Genomic DNA, 13027 nt, shown 5'->3' with positions numbered 1-13027 from the left:
ATCAGACCACACCTGGCACTGTGATAAACCCTCAGACCACACCTGGCACTGTGATAAACCCTCAGACCACACCTGGCACTGTGATCAACCATCAGACCACACCTGGCACTGTGATCAACAATCAGACCACACCTGGCACTGTGATCAACCATCAGACCACACCTGGCACTGTGATCAACCATCAGACCACACCTGGCACTGTGATAAACCCTCAGACCACACCTGGCACTGTGATAAACCCTCAGACCACACCTGGCACTGTGATCAACCATCAGACCACACCTGGCACTGTGATCAACAATCAGACCACACCTGGCACTGTGATCAACCATCAGACCACACCTGGCACTGTGATCAACCATCAGACCACACCTGGCACTATGATCAACCATCAGACCACACCTGGCACTGTGATCAACCATCAGACCACACCTGGCACTGTGATCAACCATCAGACCACACCTGGCACTGTGATCAACCATCAGACCACACCTGGCACTGTGATCAACCATCAGACCACACCTGGCACTATGATCAACCATCAGACCACACCTGGCACTGTGATCAACCCTCAGACCACACCTGGCACTGTGATAAACCCTCAGACCACACCTGGCACTGTGATCAACCATCAGACCACACCTGGCACTGTGATCAACCCTCAGACCACACCTGGCACTGTGATAAACCCTCAGACCACACCTGGCACTGTGATCAACCATCAGACCACACCTGGCACTGTGATCAACAATCAGACCACACCTGGCACTGTGATCAACCCTCAGACCACACCTGGCACTGTGATCAACCCTCAGACCACACCTGGCACTGTGATAAACCCTCAGACCACACCTGGCACTGTGATCAACAATCAGACCACACCTGGCACTGTGATCAACCCTCAGACCACACCTGGCACTGTGATCAACCCTCAGACCACACCTGGCACTGTGATAAACCCTCAGACCACACCTGGCACTGTGATCAACCATCAAACCACACCTGGCACTGTGATCAACAATCAGACCACACCTGGCACTGTGATCAACCATCAGACCACACCTGGCACTGTGATCAACCATCAGACCACACCTGGCACTATGATCAACCATCAGACCACACCTGGCACTGTGATCAACCATCAGACCACACCTGGCACTGTGATCAACCATCAGACCACACCTGGCACTGTGATCAACCATCAGACCACACCTGGCACTGTGATCAACCATCAGACCACACCTGGCACTGTGATCAACCATCAGACCACACCTGGCACTATGATCAACCATCAGACCACACCTGGCACTGTGATCAACCATCAGACCACACCTGGCACTGTGGTCAACCATCAGACCACACCTGGCACTGTGATCAACTCTCAAACCAACATTGATCACCATGATACTATACTGCCACTTTTGGCAATTCTGCCACAGCTACCTACAACAGTTGGTAACACTTCTACAGCTTACTACAGCTGTTGGCAGCATTGCTACTCAAGAAAGCTACAAATTACATGGGTAGGCATATAGGAGTATAGTAAAAATACTCCTTATTTACAAAACTAGAACTCGATTGAAGATTGAGAGGCGAGGCCCAAGAGCCGTAGTTAATCCCAAACAAATACGAGTAGGCGAGTACAATTAGGAGACTATAAAACATGTGTTTCAGGAAACAAGCAATAAAAACAAACCAAACAAACGATGTTTTCATCCCTCGTCAAACTACCAACGCAGATAAACACACACACACACACAAACCATCCCAGGAAATAACGTAACCGCAACGTTTAAAAACGTTATTACGTCACAAACAACATTGTAGTAATGGTAAATCAGTGAAACTAACGTTGTGATGCATCGTGTGTCGGCTGGGGGATCGACATCCCTTTATTAAATACAGCTGTAGTGTACTGGATAACATTATTCGTCTTGTATTCCTAACATTCCCTCTGCAGTGTTCGGTACTGTATAAAACACCCTAACATCGCCTATACAGTGTTTAATACTGTTTAAAACACCCTAATATATCGATTATACAGTATATAGTACAAATTTATTTGTCGTACATGGCGTTTTTTTGCTACAATGAGCGCTTCGGCAAAGTCACAGACAATTTACAACAGATATACCACACCACCATTGTTCCAACAGATATACCACACCACCATTGTTCCAACAGGTATACCACACCACCATTGTTCCAACAGATATACCACACCACCATTGTTCCAACAGGCATACCACACCACCATTGTTCCAACAGATATACCACACCACCATTGTTCCAACAGGTACACCACACCACCATTGTTCCAACATGTATACCACACCACCATTATTCCAACAGGTATACCACACCACCATTGTTCCAACAGGTACACCACACCACCATTGTTCCAACAGGTATACCACACCACCATTGTTCCAACAGGTATACCACATCACCATTGTTCCAACAGGTATACCACACCACCATTGTTCCAACAGGTATACCACACCACCATTGTTCCAACAGGTATACCACATCACCATTGTTCCAACAGGTATACCACACCACCATTGTTCCAACAGGTACCGTACACAACCAGAATATAGCAGTAGTAGCAGTGGTGGGCATCTATTGGTAACTCTGGGGCATGAATAACAGGCCATCAGGGCACCAGAGACTCAAGGCACCAAAGTACCAGGCACCAGGGTACAAGGGCACCATGGTACCAGGGTACAAAGCTACAAGGGCACCAGGGTACAAAGCTACAAGGACACCAGGTTTCAAGGGCACCAGGGTACATGGGCACCAGGATACCAGGATACAAAGGTACAAGGACACCAGGATACAAAGGTACAAGGACACCAGGGTACAAAGGTACAAGGGCACCAGGGTACAAGGGCACCAGGATACCAGGATACAAAGGTACAAGGACACCAGGGTACAAAGGTACAAGGGCACCAGGGTACAAGGGCACCAGGATACCAGGATACAAAAGTACAAGGACACCAGGGTACAAAGGTACAAGGGCACCAGGATACAAGGGGTTCCTTGATGCCCTGGAATATACAGAACTGATAATACAACCTGCAGGGTTATGCTATCCTTCAAACATCTCTAGGCCTATTGAGGTTCTTTTTTTTTTTCTCTCTCTCTCTCTTTTACAGACGGTCTCGCTTCATGCAGGTCGGCGTTCAATCCCCGACCGTCCACAAGTGGTTGGGCACCATTCCTTTCCCCCCGTCCCATCCCAAATCCTTATCCTGATCCCTTCCAAGTGCTATATAATGGCGCTTTCCCCCGATAATTCCCCTCCTCCACAGGTGTATAAATGAGAAGACAACACCTGTCTCCTGCTAGAAAGTCTTATAAGCGTTTTCCCCTTGCCTTTCCCAAATCGTGTCCCCCCCTCTCCCTGGAACACGACCCGTCAATCGGTTTACAACGAGGTCCCCAATTACCGCTGGGTGAATAGTTAAGATTTGGTGCCTAGTCGATCCTCCCTGCCAAGGGGCTCGAAGCCAACCAAAATCGCGGGCTTTTGGGAGGGCGAAAGTGTCCCCTAAACGCCACAGACACTTTCGTTTGTGTTGTAAGCTGTCATCATCCTAGCGACTTTCATCCTAGCTGTCATCATCCTAGCGACTTTCATCCTAGCAGCAAGCTGTCATTCTCCTAGCTCGCTCCAAGCGACTTTCATCCTAGCAGCAAGCTGTCATTCTCCTAGCTCGCTCCTAGCGACTTTCATCCTATCAGCAAGCTATCATCTCCTAGCTCGCTCCTAGCGACTTTCATCCTATCAGCAAGCTATCATCTCCTAGCTCGCTCCTAGCGACTTTCATCCTAGCAGCAAGCTGTCATTCTCCTAGCTCGCTCCTAACGACTTTCATCCTATCAGCAAGCTATCATCTCCTAGCTCGCTCCTAGGGACTTTCATCCTTGCATCAAGCTGTCATCCTCCTAGCTCGCTCCTAGGGACTTTCATCCTAGCAGCAAGCTATCATCCTGCTAGCTTGGTACTAAATCTCAAACTATCCTATGGGGTGCTTGAATTAGTATACGTACATTAAGTAAATCGTATATCGAACATTACTACAGCGGTCAAGTATTATCTCAGTAATGTGTATGATCTGACAACACCTATAGACTTCAATATATGAATCATCTCATGATTGCAAGGTATAAAAACACCTGTAAACATATATATATATATATATATATATATATATATATATATATATATATATATATATATATATATATATATCACGTATTACAGTTTCTTCAGCATCTACTTCTTTTCTTTCAAACAATCATCTACGTGCTTGATCACAATCCTGAAAGAATTTGATCCTTTCGCAAACCCTTTCGAGTCCTTTTGAGTGTTTTTCAACCCTTTGATTTTTGTTTTGATTTAATTCTATTGAGCCCTCTTCAGCCCCCTTTCGAGTCCTTCTGAATACTTTTCAGCCCACTTGTGTTGTTTAGTAGAATCTGCCGCCCCCTTCAAGGTATTGATCACCGGTTGTGCTGACTTTATATTGCACACAAACTATTTCCTAGTGAATGTATAGTTCTGTCATAGTTGCTTCGTAACTGTAATACTTGAATGACAGACAATAATTACAAAATTCTATTCCATAATAAAAAAATTATTGCAGAATGTGTGGTTTTGGTCTTCCTAGAATGACTAATTCACCTCTGCAACATTGATACAAATTTTGTTTGCTGTAATTAATCCTATTTGCAATATGTTCGGGCATACCTACCTTGAGGTGCTTCCGGGGCTTAGTGTCCCCGCGGCCCGGTCGTCGACCAGGCCTCCTATCAGGCATGCACTTATCATATTCATATATATCACATGCGATTTAAAAACACATATTTAAATACTTGTAAAATATGAAAAAAAAATTTACCTGTTCAAATGGACAACGTCTTAACCATGGGCAACACCTTAATTACTTCTATAGATCGCTATAACACACGCTATGAACAACAAATGTAGTTCCCTAACCAGCCAATACAGTAGTTACCAAGATGATTATACCAGGAAGACACATCCAGGACCTTCTAAGATATTGGCTACACACAGTAAAGACGAATTGTACCCCCACCCTCTCAATTATTTTAAGTTCAAGGATGAAAAGGATTATGGAATTACTAACAATATTTGTGTTGAAACTAACCATTCTAACCCCCCTCATTGCATCTAGCTAAGGCCAAAGCATACTGTAGGCTAGGAATGATAATGATATAGTGAGAAAATACTTTGCAGTAATGCAGTGGAATTGAACTCGCGTCTCTGGTCACCAGACGCAAGTTCAATCCCACCACACTGCTCCAAAATATTATCATTAGATATATCGCGCTATCGTAATTCCATTGTGTAATGATATAGTGTTTTTGTATGGTAATATATATATCAGTTTTCACCCCCTTACTCCCTCCGGGTCTGTGTCTACTGAGCCACTAGTAGAACTAACGCCTCTGCATGTTTAATGTCGTGTATGGTGTTTTTCTCTCGTCATATCGCATTGGTTCTGTTTGGTTTACTTGTATTTGTGTGTATATATATATATACGTGTGTATGTTAATGTATTTGTTCTTGATCATGTTAGCATTTATCGGGTGTATTTTTTTTTTTTTGGGGGGGGGGAGAGAGGGGTAATGTTGTTAGTTTGTAAGTTGGTTTGACCATCCAAGTTTTGTTTGTAATCAGAATAACAAAGCACCGCTTTTTTTTCTCCCCAAGTTTTCAGGCACAGTCTTCAGTTGTCTACACTTATATTTTTGTTTACATGATGACCATGATTTTGTTGCATGATAACCTTGTTTGCGCTTAGATATTGGTTTACTTTCAGATTCCTCTATTGCAGATTTTCAAATGTATGCGAATGTCTTTCTCCTAAATATTTGACTATAAGTAATACGAATATTTCCAGACCAACGCATGCAAATTGCATTAATTTTAATATAAATAATGCTCTAACCAAAAATATATATATATATATACCTCATTTTGTGTATATCTGTACCACAATTATATATACAGTATATATAATATTAAAATAAATACATTTATCAGGGTGATATATTGGTTACTGATAAGAGACGTTCACTTTCTCAGGACACAAAAGGGTCTCCAAACGTGTCGGGGCCCGGAACTGGAACTCAACAACAGCAGCACCAAAAAAGTTCCATCAGTGGGATGCTCTCAGACTTCACCAGGGCCTTGGGTAAGCTGAAGCTTATATTATATATATATATATATATATATATATATATATATATATATATATATATATATATATATATATATATATATATATATATGCAGCAATGATCACAAAAACACTGATCCAAGTATGCAGAATAACCACATATGAAAAATAGAAAATGCTTAACGCGTTTTCGGCTAATTCGCCTTCATCAGAGCAAAGTAGAATGAGGATAAGATTGCTGATCAGACCTTTATATCCGCCTGGGCAGATCACCTGACCACCAAAAATAAGTGGAGGAAAGGAATTATAAGAAAGAAGGTAACTGCAGAAGGCCTATTGGCCGATACAAGGCAGCTCCTATTAATATCTCCAAGTGCCATACGTGTTTAAATGATTGCTATATTTATATATATATATATATATATATATATATATATATATATATATATATATATATATATATATATATATATATATATATATATATATATATACTAATATTAAAACGCACGACCCAGCAGCAAGGAATCAAGCCTTCACGATAAAATATCGCCAAGACCTGATTCGAAATCAGATACACAAGGCAGAAAAGACTAGAAATAAAAATGAATTTTGGAGAATTGATTTTTCAATTACCATCGACAGTGAAAAGAAATATAAGAAATATTGAGAAAATTCGTGTTAGAATTATAAATCTTACTTTTTCGGTCATATTTAATAATATATGTTTACAAGAAAGACTGCTACCAATATATATATATATAATATATATATATATATATATATATATATATATATATATATATATATATATATATATATATATATATATATATATATATATATATATATATATATATGCTGATATTTATATTCATCAATTGATTCGACCTTTGAAGCGAAGATAGAGACAAGTTTTTATTAGATGGGAACTCAGAAGATGCCGGCAGGGGGGGCTGTGGGGGGAGCAAAGGGTTGGGGGGGGGAAATCGCTGAGGGGGGGGGGTTCAATGGGAAGGGAAGGGAACTATCAGGAGAAAGGGCCAAGCCATTACGACTATATAGCACTAGGAAAGGATCGTGATACGTTTATTTTCCTAGTTCATTTTAAGATTTAATTCAATATAGAGAGAGGGATTCAAACCCTGGTTCACGAAGCACGAAGCGTTTGTCCACGAAATGATGCCGGTTACTGTACACGACAACATCCTGAATCTACAATATATTGACTAGAAGCAGCGTCTCTCTCTCTCTCTCTCTCTCTCTCTCTCTCTCTCTCTCTCTCTCTCTCTCTCTCTCTCTCTCTCTCCCTCTCTCTCTCTCTCTCTCTCTCTCTCTCTCTCTCTCTCTCTCTCTCAACGTTTGGTTTTGTGTCCGAGATAAACAGAGAGAAGATGAAACGGAGAGGAGAACAGCGTAGAGAGAAGAGTGTGAAAGGTGAGGACCACTTTTCTGGCATCCAATGTAGTTAAATAAGTAAATTTGATTTAATTGTTATGTGTTTGCTTTCAGGTCTTGGGGGCAGCTCTCCTAAGGATGAGCATAAAGGCAATCTGCCAACGTCGCAGCAGCAACAGCAGCAGCAGCAGCAGCAGCAGCAACTGCTGACCTCTCAGGCTCAGCTCATGAACTCTCAGGGCACCACAATAAACTCCCAGGGCCAGATGGTGAATTCCCAGGGTCAGGTGGTGGGCCAGCAACAGGTCCTCACCTCAACAGGACAGCTGGTCACACAGATGGCCAATCACGTTGGTCCCAACGTGCAGCAGTCTGTGTTCGGTGGGCAGGTGCTGCAGAACCCGGCTGTCATGGTCAGCGCTGGCCAGCAGCAGGTCGGGCCTCAGTCTCTACCCTTCCAGCAGATGACGCCAGCACAGCAGCTCCAGCTGCAACAAATGCAACTGCAACACCAAGCCCAGCATTTAAAGAAAATGCGACGGCAGGACCAAGCTGCAGCATTGCAGCAGCAGCTGATGTCTCAAGGAAAGTTATCTCCGACTCCAATCAGAAAAGACGTGACGGCGGCGACCGTGAGCGGACTGCAGCAGTTGCAGAACCTGCAGCAGCAGCAGCAGCAGCAGCAGCAGCAACACATGGCCAACAAATTCGTGGGGCGGGTGGCCACCAGCCTGCCCACCGCTGCCCTCCTGCAGCAGTCTACCATAGCGACCAGTGACACGAAGCCCCGCATGCTAATCATGCCCGGCCAGCCCATATCCACCTCGGAGTCGCCGCTCTCCTCACTGCAGAGGTAAACAAAACCTTCCCTCCACACAGGCGATCATTCTCTTTCTCTGTTTACACATATGACCCTTATGCACCAATCCCAACAAAACGCGCGACGTAATCACAACGTCGAAGCAACGTATTTCGTTGTATTTAGGTTGTGGTTAGGTTGTGTGTGTTTGTTGAGAAGCCAGTGAGGTTGATCCGTTTCCGTTTCGTTCAAATGATGAAGGATTATAACCGTGGATGAATAGATTCATATATCATCTCCGTGTGAATATTTTAGGGAGAACACAAACCGTTGCAACAATATGCTAATCATCGATCCTATCGCTAGCAACACAAGGTCCGTAGGCAGGCAGGATGTTGGGTAAGTAGTTAGCACATTTCTGTATCTCAGATTTCGTCACGTTTTAGAAAAAAAGTTATTTTTGTTATTAATTATAATTTGTCGCTCCTCGCGCAATGCTAGAAAAAAAATAATTGCCTATATACATTACTCAATCAGTTTTATGTTTTTTTTTAAGGATGTTAATGCATGTGCTAGCAGCATGAGTAACTAATTTTTGCCTTGGATTACAAAAAAAAAAAGGGAGATTTTATATCCATCTTGGATTAACAGAAATCCTGCTGTATACATAATGCTTGTTAAAGTAGAATCAAATCAGGATACTCAGGTCGCATGCATCTCATACCACTAGCTACACATTACTTTTGTTCATGTAAATATGTTACATGTTATGCAGACTATATTCTTAAATTTTATAATATTTATATAGTATTTTTTCCTCTCAAAAGTCCCACGTTCCATTGGGACTGACTTCTTGCATATTAGTATTTAGCAATATATATATATATATACATATATATATATATATATATATATATATATATATATATATATATATATATATATATATTATATATATATATATATATATATATATATATATATATATATATATATATATATATATATATATATTTAGTAATTTTTTAAGTCTATTAGTTTCAGTACTGGCAGGCAGTTACGTTGATGTCTGGGTTAGATATGCTGCTGATAGATGTTTGGTATGCTCAAGCTATGCTGGTGACTTACCTGCATAGCTGTTTGCTGTTTATGGTGACTTAACCGTGTGAGCGGCTTGCTGCATGAAGTATGGGACGGGAGGGTGAATGGTGAAGTGTTTATGCAATGACAGTCGCTTGGACACACACACACACACACACACACACACACACACACACACACACACACACACACACACACACACACACACACACATACACACATGGAATGCATTAGGAAGTAATGTGGTGGAGGCTGACTCCATACACAGTTTTAAGTGTAGATATGATAGAGCCCAATAGGCTCAGGAACCTGTATACCAGTTGATTGACGGTTGAGAGACGGGATCAAAGAGCCAGAGCTCAACCTCCGCAAGCACAACTAGGTGAGTACACACACACACACACACACACAAAGGTTTGCCACCAGACTTCATTTCAATCAAAGGTTTACCAAGAGACTAGTACCCGAACTGAGAGGTATGAGCTACGAGGAGAGACGATGAGAATTAAACCTCACTTCGCTGGAAGACAGAAAAGTTAGAGGAAACATAATCACCACATAGAAGACTCTCAAAGGAATAGATAGGGTAGATAAACACAGACTATTTAACACAAGGGGCACACGCACTAGCGGACACAGGTGAAAATTGAGTGCCTAAATGAGCCATAGAGACATTACAAAGAATTTTTTTAGTGTCAGAGTAGTTGACAAATGAAATACATTAGGCAGTGATGTGGTGGAGGCTGACTCCATACACAGTTTCAAGTATAGATATGATAGAGCCCAATAAGCTCAGGAATCTGTACATCAGTTGATTGACAGTTGAGAGGCGGGACCAAAGAGTCGGAGCTCAACCCCCGCAAGCATAACTAGGTGAGTACAAAGAAAGAGGAAGTGGAGGAAAGGAGAGGAGGAAGAAAGTGCAAACAGAGGACATGTTTACAACGAATAACGACAGAACAAGGGGGACACGTATGAAATCTTAAGACTCAGATGTGTCATAAAGATGTTAGAAAGTTTTTCTTTTAGCGTGAGGGTAGTGAGTAAATGGAATGACCTAATGGAGCAGGTTGTAGAGGCTAACTCCATTCATAACGTTAAAAACAGACATAATATGCAAATAGGCCAGGAGTAACTGCGTTAGACAACCAACGACTAGAAAAGCGGGGTCCAAAAGCTTGAACTCGATCCTGGAGGCACAAATAGCTGAGTACAAATAGGGGTGTATAGGCACACACACACACACACACACACACACACACACACACACACACACACACACACACACACACACACACACACACACACACACACAACCTCTTTTCTTATGCAAACAAAGTGGTATACGGTTGGAACAACACAAGCGAGAAGGTGGTGGAGGCCAAAACCGTCAGTAGTTTCAAAGCGTTATACGACAAAGAGTGCTGGGAAGACGGGACACCACGAGCTTAGCTCTCATCCTGTAACTACACTTAGGTAATTACACTTCAGTAATTACACACACACACACATCTACTCATAATAGACGTTGCAATTTTATCATAAATGATTAAAGCCTAATTAGATATTTTAATGGTTTCTCACGGAAATAAATGTATTGGCTTAGTGAGATGGTGGCGAATATCCTGATAGATATACCATAGTTACACATGTTAAGATATGGCTAGGTGCGGCATATAGTAGATATACCATGGGCCTGATACACCATGCTGTGGGTGCAAAAATACTGCACACTCACTTGGACAGGTAAAACCTATAGAGTAATCTACAACACATAGAGAGGCTCACGACATATAGAGTAGCTCACTACCCATAGAGTGATTCACAACCCATAGGGGTAGCTCACGACCCATAGAGTGATTCACAACCCATAGGGGTTGCTCACGACCCATAGAGTGATTCACAACCCATAGGGATTGCTCACGACCCATAGAGTGATTCACAACCCATAGGGGTTGCTCACGACCCATAGAGTGATTCACAACCCATAGGGATTGCTCACGACCCATAGAGTGATTCACAACCCATAGGGGTAGCTCACGACCCATAGAGTGATTCACAACCCATAGGGGTTGCTCACGACCCATAGAGTGATTCACAACCCATAGGGGTAGCTCACGACCCATAGAGTGATTCACAACCCATAGGGGTTGCTCACGACCCATAGAGTGATTCACAACCCATAGGGATTGCTCACGACCCATAGAGTGATTCACAACCCATAGGGGTTGCTCACGACCCATAGAGTGATTCACAACCCATAGGGATTGCTCACGACCCATAGAGTGATTCACAACCCATAGGGGTAGCTCACGACCCATAGAGTGATTCACAACCCATAGGGGTTGCTCACGACCCATAGAGTGATTCACAACCCATAGGGGTTGCTCACGACCCATAGAGTGATTCACAACCCATAGGGGTAGCTCACGACCCATAAAATAGTTCACTTCCAAAAGAGCTGTTAAATTGACCCAAGCTCAGTCGTTAGTCTTTCACAACTGGAAATACAATTAACTTTTTTTCAGTCTAAATATCACCATTTTCGATAACCTAATGCAACACATAACACCATGACCCTGACAAGCATAAAGAGAGAGAGAGAGAGAGAGAGAGAGAGAGAGAGAGAGAGAGAGAGAGAGAGAGAGAGAGAGAGAGAGAGAGAGAGAGAGAGAGAGAGAGAGAGAGCGACAGAGAGAGAGAGAGAGAGAGAGAGAGAGAGAGAGAGAGAGAGAGAGAGAGAGAGAGAGAGAGAGAGAGAGAGAGAGAGAGAGAGAGAGAGAGAGAGAAAGAGTGACACAGAGAGAGAAAGAGAGAGAGACAGAGAGAGAGACACACAGAGAGAGAAAGAGAGAGACAGAGAGAGAGAGAGAGAGAGAGACAGAGAGAGAGACACACAGAGAGAGAAAGAGAGAGACAGAGAGAGAGTGAGAGAGAGACAGAGACAGAGAGGTTCACCTTTACTATATCAAATATCATAGTACAGTCAGCCGGCTGTCATTACCTTACACCGGGGCAAAGCTCTCCTTATCCTCCTTTCTCTGCCGCAGGGCGCGTCTGCGGTCATCGACGGACCAGCTGGCGTCACCAGAAGAGTACAGCCTGGCCGGCGTCAACGCCACGCTGGCCATGCTGACCGGCACGCCGAGCACTCCGGCCGGAACACCCAGAGGCCTCCGAGACGACTCCTCGGACACCATGAGCGAAACAGACAGTCAGAAGAGCTTGAGAATCCGTCGCAAGCTTCCCCTCCTGCCGCCGGATCAGGAGGCCGCGCCTCTTCCTTCGCATAAAAAGAACGCGTTCGGATACAACGCCAAGGACAGAGTCAGGTAGGAGGAAGAGGTAGACAACGTTTGATGCCTTAAAGCCGTAATGGACAAACGCGTTCGGCCAGGGGGTACTATTAAAGCCGTCTACACATAACCAATAACACCCGTTTGTTGTCAAATCCGCAACTGAAAGAACGCTGCTACATTGGGTGGAGACAATGGCGCTGCTTCACGTAATCTATAGG

General features: G+C 43.2%; 1 protein-coding gene across 1 annotated transcript in view; it reads left to right on the top strand.

Moving 5' to 3' along the window:
- Positions 1-13027, top strand: part of LOC123768007 (histone-lysine N-methyltransferase 2D) — a 263037-nt gene that overhangs the window by 174294 nt on the left and 75716 nt on the right. The window contains exons 13-16 of the mRNA XM_069306790.1: positions 6119-6227; positions 7725-8463; positions 8776-8808; positions 12561-12842. Of these exons, the coding sequence (XP_069162891.1) occupies positions 6119-6227; positions 7725-8463; positions 8776-8808; positions 12561-12842 (1163 nt within the window). The remainder of the gene's footprint in view (positions 1-6118; positions 6228-7724; positions 8464-8775; positions 8809-12560; positions 12843-13027) is intronic.

Source organism: Procambarus clarkii, chromosome 58 (genome assembly GCF_040958095.1).
Source record: "Procambarus clarkii isolate CNS0578487 chromosome 58, FALCON_Pclarkii_2.0, whole genome shotgun sequence".
Taxonomy (NCBI): Eukaryota; Metazoa; Arthropoda; class Malacostraca; order Decapoda; family Cambaridae; genus Procambarus; species Procambarus clarkii.
Note: the sequence above shows the minus strand (reverse complement) of the source record. Positions and strands in the feature narration are given on the sequence as shown.